Source organism: Asparagus officinalis, chromosome 3 (assembly GCF_001876935.1).
Source record: "Asparagus officinalis chromosome 3, Aspof.V1, whole genome shotgun sequence".
Taxonomy (NCBI): domain Eukaryota; kingdom Viridiplantae; phylum Streptophyta; class Magnoliopsida; order Asparagales; family Asparagaceae; genus Asparagus; species Asparagus officinalis.
Window position 1 is genome coordinate 25,087,152 of NC_033796.1, and position 10,879 is coordinate 25,098,030.

Sequence of the window (10,879 nt, forward strand, 5' to 3'; positions counted from 1 at the left end):
CTCGCCTTCGACTTCCACGGCCTCCCCAGGGCCTGATCATTTTCAGTGGCCATGACAGAAGTGAGAGGAGAGAGAGAGAGAGAGAGAGAGAGAGAGATGGGATGGGGTTAAAGGGATGAGCGCAGTTACCAAGCTCAATCAAATCAAAGGGTAAATTCGTAACTTTTATTGAGCTTTTCTCAGGGTCCGATACTTTGGGGCCTTAACACAAATACAGTGTGTATTTGCGGCTTATATACATGGGTCAGAGTACAAGGGGACAGGTCACATGAACTTTCTATTTTGGGGGCCTGGACACATTTTTCCCAAAAAGTAATGCAATGAAACGAGTTATTTTTGTAAACTGAGTCGTTTTTTAGATTTCCTTGTCTATCGGCTAATGATAAGAGATCACAATCTGACTTCCAGATGTACCAGCTATTTTGCTAAAATACGTCGACATTTGAAAGTACAAAAATATACATAGGCAAGTAACTAGGAGGTGAGTGATACCCAACTGATCAGGTCGAGATAATTATGAAGGAGCTTGTGAGTTTCACAATATCAGTAAAAGTATCAAGAGCAATCATGTGCATACATCCTCAGAAAAAAACTCATTCATAATCATTCTTAAGCATAAAAAACATTCACCATTGCAACATACCAAATCAAGGATTTACTGTAACCTTACCAACATATGTTTTCAATTACCCACAGCAATCAGGCCCAAACAAAACCAGATACAAACACATTGCAGCATAATTGTTCCTCTCAAGCCAACAGGTGTCACTATTAATGAGCTCTCAAACAAAACCACAAAAAGAAAGTTCAACTGATACCACAATACTTGGATTTATCATCATCATCACAAACCCCAGAATTAGCCTCCACCAGATCCATATTTCTTACCGAAGAATATAACCTGCATTTTATCGTAACCAGCAAGGACACCAGCACCTGCTACAGCACGCAAGATGTTAGCACCTGCACCCTTGAAGAGAGACTTGGCACCTTCGTTGGCAACAATCTGTTTGAATGCCGCCATTGAGCTGCTGTACTTAACAGCCTCACCAGATGTCATCATCATCCTTCTACGAACAGTATCGATAGGGTAGGAAGCAAGACCGGCACCTATTGTGATTCCCCATCCCAGCAAGAAACTAGCAAAGAAATTATCCTGTGATATGAGTACAAACATTAGTGGATTTTTCTTTTACATGCAACATTACCACAACTAAGTCCCCCATTTTGGTCAATGCGAACGGAGAACACAATGGAGAAAGCATTTGTAAAAGATCTATGGTTAGTTAAATACAACTTACTTGTGCTTTCATGAGGGTAAATATCAACACACTACAATCTACTTTGGGTGTTTGGACAAAACCATCATAAACTTCTTTATCACAGAAAACTATCGTGAACCTTTTCACAATTCAGTGATGTCAGATGGCACATAAGATAGGTTCTCACGTGTTTTGCACATGACATGTTTTTGACAACTTTGCCCTTATGTACTTTACGTATCTTCTATATTACATTATGAACTTTGCAGGATAATAGATAAATAAAGGTGGTTTCAGCCTTTTATCTAAAATGTCAATGCCATTAGCAAAAATTTCAAAAACGTAATGCCATTAGGTTATATACGAACAGAAACTCGCGACATGTTCTTATCCTAACTTTGAGATTATGGTGATGTATAAAATGAATTTAGGGGATAGGTAGGCAATAAAAACTAGTGAACATAAATTGTCCAGGACTGTGCCAAGTGAAAGCTAATAGCCTGAAACATTGGGTCGAGGATAAATATAAGCAAGTTGAGGGAGACAAAAACAATATTTGTATTATCCCCGACAAATTCTTGCGAGTAGTTTACCATCTTCTTTTCCTTTACTAACCTGCAAGGAACCAACCAAAAGCACTGGCTTCAGAGAATCATACATCCCAAAGTAGAGTCCTCGATAGACAATGATGCCAACACAAGAAATGTTAAAGCCCCGGTATAATCCAGCAATGCCATCAGATTTTAGGGTTTTCCTGTAAACATCAACTAGACCATTGAATTGCCTTTCACCTCCCTTCTTCGCAGCCTTTGCATCATTAGCTAGTCGGGTCCTGGCATAATCAAGAGAATACACAAACAGTAGAGAAGACGCACCAGCTGCACCTCCAGATGCCAAATTACCAGCAAACCACTTCCAATAACCATCCCTATCTTTTTTGAAGTTAAACATTTTCTTGAAGTAATCCTTAAAAGCAAAGTTAAGAGCCTGGAACACAATAGAAAATCAAATTATCAAGAACACAGTATAAACCGAAAGATCAAAATAGGATAATAATATAACAGAAGTCAATTACCTGGGTGGGAAAATAACGGATGACATTGGCAGTATTTCCTCTCCACAATGAAAGGAACCCTTCATCCTTGATTGTTCGGCCAAAACAGTCTCCAATTCCTTTGTAGGGCTCTGAGAGCCTACCAGCCTTTATCATTTCATCCTGGTTCTGTATCAAGAGCTTAACCCTTTCAATTGGAGCAGCTGCTGTTTTTGAAACAGCAGCAGAAACTCCTCCCATCATAAAATCTGTGAGAAAGCCAGCAACACCTTTTTCCTTGGGAGCATAAGCATTGACAGGGGAAATTGGTGAAAGGGAGGAAAGAGTAACTACTCCGTTATTGCCATGGCATGATTGCAGCAGTATCCCTTGAAGGCTGCGATTGGAGAAAGAGCCTTGAAAGTTGTGTATGCTATTGTTCCTTGCTTGGGAGTAGGGAGATAGTTTAGGGGACTGAGACTGCCCATAGATCTTTTGAATTACAGATGGATGATGCCACTCCTCTGCCATTTTCTCCCACCACTAAGCTGACCTGTACAAGACCAGCAGTTGAAGATTGTTAACAAACAAAAGTAATGACTGTACCCAAGAACTTTAATGCGAAAATATCAGGTAATTAAACTTTATCATTCTAGAATTAAGCAGAATGCAAACCATCTGAAGCATCTTCTATGCAAGCTAGTCATTAACTTTACATGGGAGTTAAAAATATCAAACTAGGAAATAAATGAGTAGATATTTGGATGATAGACACTGACATACATTAATGTGCTAAAAATCAAACCTAGAGGGTGTTTGGGTAAGCTTACTTTTTTTGTCAAAGTAGCTTATAAGCTAGCTTTTCCATATCTATGTATCTGATAACATCCCATGTAAGCTAGCTTTTAGGCTCATTTAAAACAGTAGGGGTTCCCTAACTTTTTGAAAAACTAGCTTATAAGCTCATCTAAATAAGCTAGCTTTGACCAAGCAAATGACAATTTTAACCCAAACAATTTATATAACATTTTCATCATAAAAGCCATAAGCCACCAAAAGCCAGACTGGTTTAAAAGCTTCAAAACATAAGCCCTCCAAAACACCCTCCTAATCCTTGGTCATGATGAGTTTATTAACCTGGATAGACATAGATCTTTACAGGCAACAAAGTTTATGGTTCTCGCATGCTATTACTGGCTTTGAATAGTATTTAGACATTGCAAACTACAACTTGAACACTTTAATGAAAGCTAATATTGAAATTAGTCCAGTCAGATCAAACGTATGTACTAATATCACCATATCAACCTTTCCTCGTGAATATACCGGGTTCGAAGAAAGACGAAGTGATCAGGATAACACATGCAACAAGTACACATTTAGCAAGATATATCTAAATAGATAAGACATCCCAATTCTCATCAACATATAAGTATCAGTTAACAAGGATAGCATCATAAAAGGACATTTCACCTGAGCCAAGCATCATAAAAGGACATTTCACCTGAGCCTTGCTCTTGGCCCTCTTAGCTAAAAAAGGAAGAAATTACCCTTAAAAAAAGCGCACACATCTTTTCTATACGGGTATAAATACTAAAGGATTTAAAAGGAACATGCCGCCAAAGCATGAAAATGTAATTTAACATCACATATTTTCACCTCCAACTTGTGTGATGTACATGCCAGCTCCTTAGACTTAGAGAACTTCACGCTAACTATCTTCAGCACCTCACCGACAACCCTGATGCTAAGCCAGCAGCCCTAGTAATCTCCTCCCACCTCAAACAAGCTCGGACAGCAAGGGAAGACTCCGAACAGCAAGGAACAAGCCCGAATAGTGATTGAACAACGAGCAGAAAACTACAGTCTTGTGATGATTTCACACGCACTTTTCGATCACCTCTGATCTGGGTTTTCACTGATTTCTTCTCTGGTGAGTAGCACTACATGTTGCCTATCACCTCCAATTTGTATCACGCTCTAACTCATTCTCTATCTTTCTCGGTAACGTCCGAAACATCGCTTGACGGTAGTAACGAGCAGAAAGCAGCAGCGCCGTGCCGACTTCGCGTGCGTTTTCCGGCCACCTCCGGTCTCCGTTTTTACCATCGTCTTCGCCGATGTGTAGCCCTTTATATTGTCTATCACACGGTATCTTCCTTTCACTTGGGCTTATTTTTTACCTCTCCGTTTGGGTTTGTTCTTCGCTGTTCGGAGCTTTTCACCGTTCGGGTTTGTTCTTCGCTGTTCAGAGCTTTTCGTCGCTTTCTAGGCTTGCCGAAGGTGGGAGGAGGGTGCCGAGTGATAGACAATATAAAGGGATACACATCGGCGAAGATGGTGGTAAAAACGGAGATCGGAGGTGGCTGAAAAACGCGCGCGAAGTCGGCACGGTGCTGCTGTTTTCTGCTCGTTGCTGCCGTCGAGGGATGTTGGAGTTTATGAAGAGAGCCAGGTCCCTCAGGAGGCCGAGCTCCTCGGGGAGGTACCCGGCGATGTCGCCGTGGTTGAGGTTGATGCCAGCGACAAGATTCATAGTTCTAATTTTCCTTGTCCCCCCTTTCAAATTCACAGCTTCTTAGATTCTTTAGTCGACTTTTAATCACATTGTCTTCATTTTTTAGCTAAATGTCGATATGCCTAAAGATTCAATTTGAGCTTTTGAAAATTTCTGTTGTTAATCTCTTATACAGAACTATGTCAATCACCAAATCGCACAAGAAAAAGGCATTAAAGGAAAACCCAAACTGCTGTTCAAGAATCCAAGGAGATCCCATTCCAAGATGACTCCCCGACCTCCGACTCCATGACCACCGTCCTCGCCTTCGACTTCCACGGCCTCCCCAGGGCCTGATCATTTTCAGTGGCCATGACAGAAGTGAGAGAGAAAGAGAAGTTGAGAGAGAGAGAGAGAGAGAGAGAGAGAGAGAGAGAGAGAGAGAGAGATGGGATGGGGTTAAAGGGATGAGCGCAGTTACCAAGCTCAATCAAATCAAAGGGTAAATTCGTAACTTTTATTGAGCTTTTCTCAGGGTCCGATACTTTGGGGCCTTAACACAAATACAGTGTGTATTTGCGGCTTATATACATGGGTCAGAGTACAAGGGGACAGGTCACATGAACTTTCTATTTTGGGGGCCTGGACACATTTTTCCCAAAAAGTAATGCAATGAAACGAGTTATTTTTGTAAACTGAGTCGTTTTTTAGATTTCCTTGTCTATCGGCTAATGATAAGAGATCACAATCTGACTTCCAGATGTACCAGCTATTTTGCTAAAATACGTCGACATTTGAAAGTACAAAAATATACATAGGCAAGTAACTAGGAGGTGAGTGATACCCAACTGATCAGGTCGAGATAATTATGAAGGAGCTTGTGAGTTTCACAATATCAGTAAAAGTATCAAGAGCAATCATGTGCATACATCCTCAGAAAAAAACTCATTCATAATCATTCTTAAGCATAAAAAACATTCACCATTGCAACATACCAAATCAAGGATTTACTGTAACCTTACCAACATATGTTTTCAATTACCCACAGCAATCAGGCCCAAACAAAACCAGATACAAACACATTGCAGCATAATTGTTCCTCTCAAGCCAACAGGTGTCACTATTAATGAGCTCTCAAACAAAACCACAAAAAGAAAGTTCAACTGATACCACAATACTTGGATTTATCATCATCATCACAAACCCCAGAATTAGCCTCCACCAGATCCATATTTCTTACCGAAGAATATAACCTGCATTTTATCGTAACCAGCAAGGACACCAGCACCTGCTACAGCACGCAAGATGTTAGCACCTGCACCCTTGAAGAGAGACTTGGCACCTTCGTTGGCAACAATCTGTTTGAATGCCGCCATTGAGCTGCTGTACTTAACAGCCTCACCAGATGTCATCATCATCCTTCTACGAACAGTATCGATAGGGTAGGAAGCAAGACCGGCACCTATTGTGATTCCCCATCCCAGCAAGAAACTAGCAAAGAAATTATCCTGTGATATGAGTACAAACATTAGTGGATTTTTCTTTTACATGCAACATTACCACAACTAAGTCCCCCATTTTGGTCAATGCGAACGGAGAACACAATGGAGAAAGCATTTGTAAAAGATCTATGGTTAGTTAAATACAACTTACTTGTGCTTTCATGAGGGTAAATATCAACACACTACAATCTACTTTGGGTGTTTGGACAAAACCATCATAAACTTCTTTATCACAGAAAACTATCGTGAACCTTTTCACAATTCAGTGATGTCAGATGGCACATAAGATAGGTTCTCACAATTCAGTGATGTCAGATGGCACATAAGATAGGTTCTCACGTGTTTTGCACATGACATGTTTTTGACAACTTTGCCCTTATGTACTTTACGTATCTTCTATATTACATTATGAACTTTGCAGGATAATAGATAAATAAAGGTGGTTTCAGCCTTTTATCTAAAATGTCAATGCCATTAGCAAAAATTTCAAAAACGTAATGCCATTAGGTTATATACGAACAGAAACTCGCGACATGTTCTTATCCTAACTTTGAGATTATGGTGATGTATAAAATGAATTTAGGGGATAGGTAGGCAATAAAAACTAGTGAACATAAATTGTCCAGGACTGTGCCAAGTGAAAGCTAATAGCCTGAAACATTGGGTCGAGGATAAATATAAGCAAGTTGAGGGAGACAAAAACAATATTTGTATTATCCCCGACAAATTCTTGCGAGTAGTTTACCATCTTCTTTTCCTTTACTAACCTGCAAGGAACCAACCAAAAGCACTGGCTTCAGAGAATCATACATCCCAAAGTAGAGTCCTCGATAGACAATGATGCCAACACAAGAAATGTTAAAGCCCCGGTATAATCCAGCAATGCCATCAGATTTTAGGGTTTTCCTGTAAACATCAACTAGACCATTGAATTGCCTTTCACCTCCCTTCTTCGCAGCCTTTGCATCATTAGCTAGTCGGGTCCTGGCATAATCAAGAGAATACACAAACAGTAGAGAAGACGCACCAGCTGCACCTCCAGATGCCAAATTACCAGCAAACCACTTCCAATAACCATCCCTATCTTTTTTGAAGTTAAACATTTTCTTGAAGTAATCCTTAAAAGCAAAGTTAAGAGCCTGGAACACAATAGAAAATCAAATTATCAAGAACACAGTATAAACCGAAAGATCAAAATAGGATAATAATATAACAGAAGTCAATTACCTGGGTGGGAAAATAACGGATGACATTGGCAGTATTTCCTCTCCACAATGAAAGGAACCCTTCATCCTTGATTGTTCGGCCAAAACAGTCTCCAATTCCTTTGTAGGGCTCTGAGAGCCTACCAGCCTTTATCATTTCATCCTGGTTCTGTATCAAGAGCTTAACCCTTTCAATTGGAGCAGCTGCTGTTTTTGAAACAGCAGCAGAAACTCCTCCCATCATAAAATCTGTGAGAAAGCCAGCAACACCTTTTTCCTTGGGAGCATAAGCATTGACAGGGGAAATTGGTGAAAGGGAGGAAAGAGTAACTACTCCGTTATTGCCATGGCATGATTGCAGCAGTATCCCTTGAAGGCTGCGATTGGAGAAAGAGCCTTGAAAGTTGTGTATGCTATTGTTCCTTGCTTGGGAGTAGGGAGATAGTTTAGGGGACTGAGACTGCCCATAGATCTTTTGAATTACAGATGGATGATGCCACTCCTCTGCCATTTTCTCCCACCACTAAGCTGACCTGTACAAGACCAGCAGTTGAAGATTGTTAACAAACAAAAGTAATGACTGTACCCAAGAACTTTAATGCGAAAATATCAGGTAATTAAACTTTATCATTCTAGAATTAAGCAGAATGCAAACCATCTGAAGCATCTTCTATGCAAGCTAGTCATTAACTTTACATGGGAGTTAAAAATATCAAACTAGGAAATAAATGAGTAGATATTTGGATGATAGACACTGACATACATTAATGTGCTAAAAATCAAACCTAGAGGGTGTTTGGGTAAGCTTACTTTTTTTGTCAAAGTAGCTTATAAGCTAGCTTTTCCATATCTATGTATCTGATAACATCCCATGTAAGCTAGCTTTTAGGCTCATTTAAAACAGTAGGGGTTCCCTAACTTTTTGAAAAACTAGCTTATAAGCTCATCTAAATAAGCTAGCTTTGACCAAGCAAATGACAATTTTAACCCAAACAATTTATATAACATTTTCATCATAAAAGCCATAAGCCACCAAAAGCCAGACTGGTTTAAAAGCTTCAAAACATAAGCCCTCCAAAACACCCTCCTAATCCTTGGTCATGATGAGTTTATTAACCTGGATAGACATAGATCTTTACAGGCAACAAAGTTTATGGTTCTCGCATGCTATTACTGGCTTTGAATAGTATTTAGACATTGCAAACTACAACTTGAACACTTTAATGAAAGCTAATATTGAAATTAGTCCAGTCAGATCAAACGTATGTACTAATATCACCATATCAACCTTTCCTCGTGAATATACCGGGTTCGAAGAAAGACGAAGTGATCAGGATAACACATGCAACAAGTACACATTTAGCAAGATATATCTAAATAGATAAGACATCCCAATTCTCATCAACATATAAGTATCAGTTAACAAGGATAGCATCATAAAAGGACATTTCACCTGAGCCAAGCATCATAAAAGGACATTTCACCTGAGCCTTGCTCTTGGCCCTCTTAGCTAAAAAAGGAAGAAATTACCCTTAAAAAAAGCGCACACATCTTTTCTATACGGGTATAAATACTAAAGGATTTAAAAGGAACATGCCGCCAAAGCATGAAAATGTAATTTAACATCACATATTTTCACCTCCAACTTGTGTGATGTACATGCCAGCTCCTTAGACTTAGAGAACTTCATGTCTTACCAAGAGTAAGGTTTACATGAATGACACAGAGCATGGTCAAGCAAAAGCTCTAGAGCAGTATGGCACAGTGTACAATCAAAGGTGAAAGCAAAGGAAAAAAAAAAGTCAACTTGGGATTTTCCATCACTCGCACCCCATTTGACTTAATCCAAGCCTACCGCTAGGGAAAATGCACAAAATTTAGCACAGCCATGACCACGGGAAAACGAACAAATTTAACATAGTTGTGACCTCGAGGCTTCTTTCTTCGCCAGCTGTGAATATTTTGATTATAGTTCACCGGTCAGAGAAAGCTAGGCCTTTGTTAGCATTCCCAATAAGATCACACGTAGTCAAAGTCCAATCATAAGACCTAACTTTAAGGCGTGCAGCATTTCCTTACTTCACCATTCAAGACTTGGTCAAAGACTAAAGAATAAGGATATCCAAACTAAGTTCTAAAACAAGTGAGACACAGATCCGCAACGCCATATCGAAGAAGAACGCAACATTCTATCATTCACATACGAAATTAATAATTAATATACAACGTTATGATGAATCTTAAAGCGCGTGTAGAAACACACAAAATCAGGTCCAAAAACATATACAATAGCACAGAATTTGATGTTACATCAAACTAGCAGAAAAAACGAGCCAAGCCGTTCAAACAATCGAACGCTATTGATGATCTTAACTAGAAAAGGATAAATAATGCAATTTCGTAACAACTGATAAAGTGACAGGGATAACAGTAAACATATCCGTTGACCAAAATTTAGCTGATGAGAACATCAGATCTAAGGAAATGAACAGGTTAGGGTTTTAAATATTGCATAAAACATCCAAGAGGTTATGTAACCGATTCAGTTGACGAACAGAGTAGTGCTATATTAAGTAAAACTCTTGGTGATTCGAAGAGAGGGAGAGCCAGAGATTACCTGAAAATGGGCAGCGGGGCGAGAGAGTCGAGTTCCTCTGTCTTTGGATGGGTTGGGGGGGTGGAGAGAGAGAGAGAGAGAGAGAGGGAGGAGGCGGAAATGGGGGTTGAGAGCGAGACTACAATAACACTGCAAAGAGAGAGCAGAACCCTACTCTTACGAACTCTGCAGTGGTGACCAATCGAATTGACCATTATGCCCTTGCCTTGTTTGTGGAATTACCCTTTTTCGAGTTGGAAGTTTGAGCTACGCCCAATGGGCTGTGAAATCATTACTATTTACGTTTACGGGCCTGGAGGAAGAGGGTGAAATATTCCTTGAGAAAAAGGAAATAAATAATAAATAAAATTAGGCGACATTATTGCTGGATTCAGGCGAGGCATATTTCAAATGCGAACAGGTGGTTTCATTCGTTTGGTAACTTCTGAAAATTCTAAGCGACAAGAACTTGAGACGTATACTGATGATCTACTCCTTTTATAAAAGGCTGCATCTAGAGTAGCGAGCACTTGAGTTGCCGGTGACCAAACTATTTAACTTGGACCCAACTGGGTTCAAACAAAGGGCTAGGTTCAGATGAAAGATCGGTTGGGTCGAACACCAAGCTGTCCGAGTTTGAAGTGACCAAGTAGCTCTGATTCTGAATCTCTTGTTTGTCATCTGATGTAACTCGAAGAAGGAGAGGTAAACCTACATGCTATATACAAATAGACTAAGGTCTTTTTTTTTTCTTTTTGGTTTGTTTGGGGTTGGCCGGTTGGGT

General features: G+C 39.8%; 2 protein-coding genes across 3 annotated transcripts; both read right to left on the minus strand.

Moving 5' to 3' along the window:
* Positions 585 to 3,843, minus strand: LOC109833469 (ADP,ATP carrier protein 1, mitochondrial-like). Its single transcript, XM_020401146.1, has 4 exons — positions 3,769 to 3,843; positions 2,338 to 2,848; positions 1,878 to 2,249; positions 585 to 1,156 (listed from the first exon to the last, which is right to left on the minus strand). The coding sequence occupies exons 2-4, from the start codon at positions 2,824 to 2,826 to the stop codon at positions 860 to 862; spliced, it is 1,158 nt and encodes a 385-aa protein (XP_020256735.1). The 5' UTR covers positions 2,827 to 2,848; positions 3,769 to 3,843; the 3' UTR covers positions 585 to 859.
* On the minus strand, positions 5,729 to 10,280 carry LOC109833468 (ADP,ATP carrier protein 1, mitochondrial-like). Of its 2 annotated transcripts, XM_020401145.1 has the most exons (5): positions 10,117 to 10,280; positions 8,953 to 9,009; positions 7,522 to 8,032; positions 7,062 to 7,433; positions 5,729 to 6,300 (listed from the first exon to the last, which is right to left on the minus strand). In XM_020401145.1, the coding sequence occupies exons 3-5, from the start codon at positions 8,008 to 8,010 to the stop codon at positions 6,004 to 6,006; spliced, it is 1,158 nt and encodes a 385-aa protein (XP_020256734.1). In that variant the 5' UTR covers positions 8,011 to 8,032; positions 8,953 to 9,009; positions 10,117 to 10,280; the 3' UTR covers positions 5,729 to 6,003. The 2 variants fall into 2 exon arrangements, with proteins under 2 accessions (XP_020256734.1, XP_020256733.1); XM_020401144.1 differs by lacking the exon at positions 8,953 to 9,009 and having other exon boundaries at positions 10,117 to 10,279.

Excerpts from the sequence above, each read along its gene's own strand:
- LOC109833469 (XM_020401146.1), bottom strand. The coding sequence starts at position 2,826 with ATGGCAGAGGAGTGGCATCATCCATCTGTAATTCAAAAGATCTATGGG. Across the intron at positions 2,250-2,337 it reads TCCGTTATTTTCCCACCCAG|GCTCTTAACTTTGCTTTTAA; the intron begins GTAATTGACTTC and ends ATTGTGTTCCAG. Across the intron at positions 1,157-1,877 it reads TTTTGGTTGGTTCCTTGCAG|GATAATTTCTTTGCTAGTTT; the intron begins GTTAGTAAAGGA and ends CTCATATCACAG.
- LOC109833468 (XM_020401145.1), bottom strand. The coding sequence starts at position 8,010 with ATGGCAGAGGAGTGGCATCATCCATCTGTAATTCAAAAGATCTATGGG. Across the intron at positions 7,434-7,521 it reads TCCGTTATTTTCCCACCCAG|GCTCTTAACTTTGCTTTTAA; the intron begins GTAATTGACTTC and ends ATTGTGTTCCAG. Across the intron at positions 6,301-7,061 it reads TTTTGGTTGGTTCCTTGCAG|GATAATTTCTTTGCTAGTTT; the intron begins GTTAGTAAAGGA and ends CTCATATCACAG.